Genomic DNA, 6,000 nt, shown 5'->3' on the forward strand with positions numbered 1-6,000 from the left:
TAACTAAAGTTAAAACAGGAAGTAACAAAGTAAAACCCTTTCTTTTGTTAGGCTGATGTCAAGACTTGGGGCCAATCCCAGTTGTTGGGACCAAGGGGAAGAGGTAATAAAACATTGCTTAGAAAATGAGACAACAACCGATCTCCACTACGTTTGTTTCTACACTTCCAGACCAAACACATTTTTACGGAGTGATGATAAACTGATGTCAGATTAGGGCGACAAACTCACAGCAAACAGACACCACCACGATGCACCGCATCACATGAGTAACAAGAGAGCTAAATCACGAAAAGCTAACATTAAGCAAACGTTCCAGTATTAAGAAGCTATATTATGTAGCTTCTGAATACTGAGACGTTTGTCTTTTATAGCTTATGTAGCCGATGCGTCTCCTGAATTGACAGTGATGGCTGTGATCAACTTTATACTTTAAGTGCTACATTAAAAGTTAAATTTATTTTACATTCTACTTCTTAAAAAAAAAAAAAAACTATATTGGGTTTTCAGTGTTTGAGATCAGCAGTCTTACACACGTAGACAGGTTCTTTAAAATGTGAGTATCCCCCACTAATTTACAAATTTGCTGATAAGTGCATTTTGAAACATGCCAAACCCATATGTTTTTCACTTTGGCCAGAGTTTTCAGAAAACGTCATTTTTAGTGACCTTAAAGTGATACTCCAGGATGGAACAAGTTGGGTCCTATCACAAGGTTTAGGGCAGAAATGACCCGTACAGCAGTGTTTTTGTGCAGCAGAAGCCCAGGGCGCTCGCACCAAACACCCCCTCCCTGCTCCTCTGCCAGTTTCCTCTGCACTCAGACGGGGCCATATTTTACTTGACCAAAAACACAAATAAACGGACTCCCACCGAAAAAATCTGATATCGGTCTGCATTCACGCTTTATTTAGAGAATTTTCAGCGCGTTACTTTCACACAAAAACACAGCTAAATAAGGCTCTAGTTGTCATCGTGTCGTAAAGCGGGGCTACCTCCGCTGCAGAGCCACAGCTGGCTACGAGGCGCTCGCCGCTTAGTGTATCAGTCCGCGCGCGCAGCGTGCCAGATATAAACAAACCCAGGTAGTCTGCCAGGACGAAGAGACACCATCCCGGAGTATCACTTTAATGGATAAGCGCCCAACTGTAGCTGTGAGTGAGTGAGGAGAAAAGAGAAGATCTAGTTGGCAGAACGTGAAGAGAAATGGCGGAAAGTAATGGAGAAGACTGTCTGGTTGCTGGATTACTTGAAACTCAGTTTTTTTCAATTTTATATCTTAATTTTTTAATTGTTTGAAGTTGTGTTAGGTGTTGTAGTGTTCAGGCACATGATAAATTTGTAATCCCACAAAACTATACATATACTGAACTTCCATGTCACATGATTTTGGCTATTGATTTTATTTCTTTGTTTGATTGTTTATTGCCACGTGTGGTCCCATGGTCCTACTGAAGGCCACTGAAAATGAGTATCCCCCACTAATTTACAAATTTGCTGATAAGTGCATTTTGAAACGTGCCAAACCCATATGTTTTTCACTTTGGCCAGAGTTTTCAGAAAACATTATTTTTAGAGACATTAAGCTGCAGTTTTGTGTAGATGACAGCCCCTAACATACAGATGTGCTCATAAGTTTACATACTCGGACAGAATTTGTGATTTATTGGCCATTTTTTAGAGAATACGAATGACCATTATGAGTGAAAGAAAATGTTTTGTTGTCCTTCATATTCTCTGAAAAATGGCCCAAAAATCACAAATTCTGGATAAAAAATATATGAGGTTTCCCAGATATCCGGCTACATGTGGACATGGCCTCAACCTGTTGATTTCTCTGGTGATGTAAACCCAACACTTAACCTCCAGTTCGGTGTCACTTCCTGCTCACGCCTGCCTCCACCTGCTGCTACAGGTGGAGGAGATCATGTGTCTGAACAACCTGAAGACATTTCACCCTATAACACCCACACACTGACAGTGTCATGCAGCGTGTTCTGATTGGCTGCAGGAGCAGCAGTTAACGAGCCTGCTTCACTCAGAGCTCGTTAACTCCTCCATTAATTCTCATGTTTTAATTGCAGCAGTGATGAGTGGAGGAGTCACACACCTCAAAGGCAGGGCTGCCCTATGAGATGATTCATTTTCACAGGAACTCTGATTTATCAGGAAAAGCTGCTGCACAGTGTTTGTTTTTATCCCAGCAGGCTGAGGACAGCTGTGTGTGTGTGTGTGTGTGTGTGTGTGTGTGTGTGTGTGTGTGTGTGTGTGTGTGTGTGTGTGTGTGTGTGTGTGTGTGTGTGTGTGTGTGTGTGTGTGTGTGTGGATCTGCTGCTGCTGTGGTTTTATTTTTTCATTGAGCAGTAAACTCAGGAGGAGAGACTCGCTCTGTCTCATCCTGTTAGAGGATTAATCACATCACACTGCTAGAGTTATTATTTTCCTTCAGCTTTTCATCAATCTGGGATGATTGTGTGCTAATAAAATATGTGGAGCTGCTTTCTTCGGTCTCATTATCACATGAAAGTTTACAAAAATCAAATCTTCAGTTCCTCTCAACCCGCCGAGAGAGAAAAGTGATTTTTATTGATGATTTTTCCAACCGTGGAGTCATTTCTGAAAGCCGCACTCTGATTAGATATCCTGCTTTACTTTCTAATTTTGTTTTCCATCTTTTTCTTTTAATGACGTATCGAGGCGCGCTACTGTGAGTGCGCGCGCACGCTGACGCACCTGCAGGCACGCCAAACGTTTGCAAACACACCAGGTTCCACTGTCTCTACGTTTCGGGACACAGGTAAGACACACACCTTTAGACATGTATACATTCACACAGCCTCAGGTGATTCACTAACCTGCTTCAGGTGCGTTGCGCGCATGCTCCGCCATGTCCTGCTCGTAATCCACGTGAGGAAACGGAAGGCATCATTTCCGCAGATTGAGAGGGGGGTACGGTGGCCAAAAAGGATCACAACTGTCGCCTGTACTGTCTTTTATTTTCTTAAATTTGTGGGTTGTGTGTGGAAGATTTTCAGACCAAGGGGCTCTGTTTTAGTTGGTTGCACTGGAGTTTTTTTTTTTTTTTTTTTTTTTTTTTTTACCCTTTTTGGAAATTTATTAAAATTTATAATTTATTTATTCAGTCTATTTTTTTGTTTGTTTTTTTGTTTGTTTGTTTGTTTTTTTGTAGTTTTATTTTATTTTATTTTTTTAATTTAAAAAAATATTTCAATATCATCTTCATTTTCATTTTTTAAATTAATTTATTTCTAGTTTAAGTTACACTTGAAAAATTTTGGTTTCTCCTCTGTCTTTCTAAAGTTGTTGCATCACTTTCCTTTCACATGTTTCTGTGAGCAGGGCTCAGGTCTGGATTTAAATCAATGCTTTTTCTCTGTTATGAAACATGAGCCGTCGTTCTGTTCTGGTAGCCTCCAGGCAAAAACTGCTCAGGTAGTTTGATCTCTTTCTTATAAGACAGAGAAATTTTTAAAACCCAGATTCAAGGGTTTGAATTCTGACAATGACTTTGTATGTTTCACAGGAATGCAGATTTTTGTTGTTCAGTTTTGAGCAGTTCATTGCCTCATTAATCTGCAAACAGAGGAGAGTCTGGATAGGAAATAAAGCTCAGCGGAGACGAGTCTGTGATTTTTTCCTCAACCGTGCGTCTCATCCGTCCAGATATAACTAATGCATTTCTTTAACAAGCTTCGTTAGCTGAAGACACAGTTTTAATTTGTCTGACCTGCAAAAAAAAAAAAAAAAAAAAATTACAACCAGCTACTTCACATGTGCTTTTTCTGTTTGTTTATTTATTTATTTATTTATTCATTTCTTCTTATTTATTAGTTAGTTTGTTGTTTATTTTTCTTTTTTTATTATTTTTCAGCTGTAAGGGTTAACAACTCTGAGTCACAGTCTACAGTTAGGGACCGCCACTATCTTATCACCAAAACTGACAGTAAAGTTAGGGACCGTCGCTAAAGTGCAGTACATCACAAAAATGAACCAAGCAGCAACCTCCAGTGTTGTGGTATGACGCCTATGCTGAAGTGTTCAAAACTGCAGTTCCTGGAGTGTCCACTGGAGACTGGCTGTAGACACACTGAAAGCCACATACACACCCATTAAAAAAAAAGAACTACAGGAGGAATAAAACATGTTCACAAGATAGTTTAAAAAACAATGACATATTGGACCGGGGCTTCAATAACCTTTTTTATTAAATAAATTTAAAATGATAATAATAATAATAATTATATATATATATATATATATATATATATATATATATATATATATATATATATATATATATATATATATATATATATATATATATATATATATATATATATATATTAAATTAAGTATAGAAACTAAGTTTAATCACAGTGTAAGGAATATATATATATTTTTTTTGATAATTTCTGTTTTAACCTCTTTGACCTGCGTCTGATGCACTCTCCTTGTTTACTTCCTTAGAGACAGCACAGCGTGGATTTCATTGGTGGAAGGGGACGTTTTAAAGAACTAAAAGGTTAGAGTTTCAGATATTAAACAACTAAAAGTTTGCTTTACACTTTCACACAACACCTGGTAAATCCTTAACACTGTATTATTCATCATCAGTTCGGTGTAAAAAGTTTAAAGATGGAGAAGTATTTGACTCAATGAAGTCAAAATGTCATGGTTTTTTGTTGATAAATAAATATTTTACAGCTGTCATTGACTAAACTTTCAAGGACAAACATGACTAAGACAGTCGGCGAATGAAACACTGTGGTTTGGATTCATTCATCTCTCCCTGTTTCCCTCATCCCTTGATCATCAGCTTTTCCTCTTTAAGTCTTAAATCATCCTATGTTTTTTAACAAACGGTGAAATGAGCTGAATTAGTTCAGCTTTAGAAAGGACACAGCCCAGTGTCAGCCCACACAGAGCAGCCACGCTGCAGCTCTTCCCCCTGATGTCTCAGTCGTGTCGTACTTGAAGTGAGTCCTTTCCCAAACAGACTCCCACCGAGCCTTTCAGAGACAGCGGGGCTAACGTGTGTCTGTTGCTGCAGGGCTTTTATTATGAAAGGAGCTGCTGTCAGGCTGTGGTTCCTGTTTACCCAGAGCTGCTGTTTGGAAGCTGCAGCCTGAGATCAGGACCTGGAGAAGCTTGAAGAGAGGAGACGATGAAGTTCCTTTAATCTGATCTCGTGGTGCGGTAATAAAGTCAGAGCTGGAGCGTTATAATGGCATCTGCAGGAGGGAGTGTGTGTGTAGGTGTGTGTAGGTGTGTCTGCACTGCCATGGTTGTCTGTGTGCATGTTTGTTTTGACTGCTGCATGAATGGGGAAATTTGTTTGTGTGTGTTTTAGTGAAGCTGAAGCTGATGACAGCCAGCAGGAGCCACAACCTCCCTCTGAGCCTGACGCCATCACAGAGAGAAGGAAGTGAGATTTTAATGTCTTAGATTCAACAAGGTCCTGGAAACCTTCCTCAGAGAGTTTGCTCCATATTGACATGATAGCATCACACAGTTGCTGCAGATTTGTCGTCTGAACATCCATGATGAGAATCTCCCATTCCACCACATCCCAAAGGTGCTCTATTGGATTGAGATCTGGGGACTATGGAGGACATTTGAGTACAGGGAACTCATTGTCATGTTGAAGAAAGCAGTCTGAGATGATTCCAGCTTTATGACATGGAGCGTTATCCTGCTGGAAGTAGCCATCAGAAGATGGGTACACTGTGCTCATAAAGGGATGGACATGGTCAGCAACAATACTCAGGGAGGCTGTGCCCTTTTTTTTCTTTTTTTTTTTCTGTTCTTTTTTCTCCTTTTTTTTCTTTTTTCTTCTTTTTTTCTTTTTTTTCTTTTTTCTCTTTTTTCTTTTTTCTTCTTTTTTTCTTTTTTCTTTTTTTACCTTTTTCTTTCTTTTTTTTCTTTTTTCCCTTTTCTTCTTTTTCTCTTTTTTTTCATTTTTCATTTTTCCTCTTTTTT

The 6,000-nt window shown here is 39.0% G+C and overlaps 1 protein-coding gene across 1 annotated transcript in view; it reads right to left on the reverse strand.

The window, feature by feature from the left end:
* The window catches only part of LOC141803048 (voltage-dependent calcium channel gamma-7 subunit-like), an 81,046-nt gene extending 78,143 nt beyond the window's left edge, over positions 1-2,903 (reverse strand). The window contains exon 1 of the mRNA XM_074686918.1: positions 2,856-2,903. Coding sequence (XP_074543019.1) covers positions 2,856-2,879 — 24 coding nt within the window. The 5' untranslated portion in view covers positions 2,880-2,903. The remainder of the gene's footprint in view (positions 1-2,855) is intronic.
* Between the last annotated feature and the right edge of the window lie 3,097 nt (positions 2,904-6,000).

This window comes from Halichoeres trimaculatus, unplaced genomic scaffold (genome assembly GCF_033239565.1).
Source record: "Halichoeres trimaculatus isolate MK-OKI-2021-1 unplaced genomic scaffold, fHalTri1.1 fHalTri1_scaffold_14, whole genome shotgun sequence".
Taxonomy (NCBI): domain Eukaryota; kingdom Metazoa; phylum Chordata; class Actinopteri; order Labriformes; family Labridae; genus Halichoeres; species Halichoeres trimaculatus.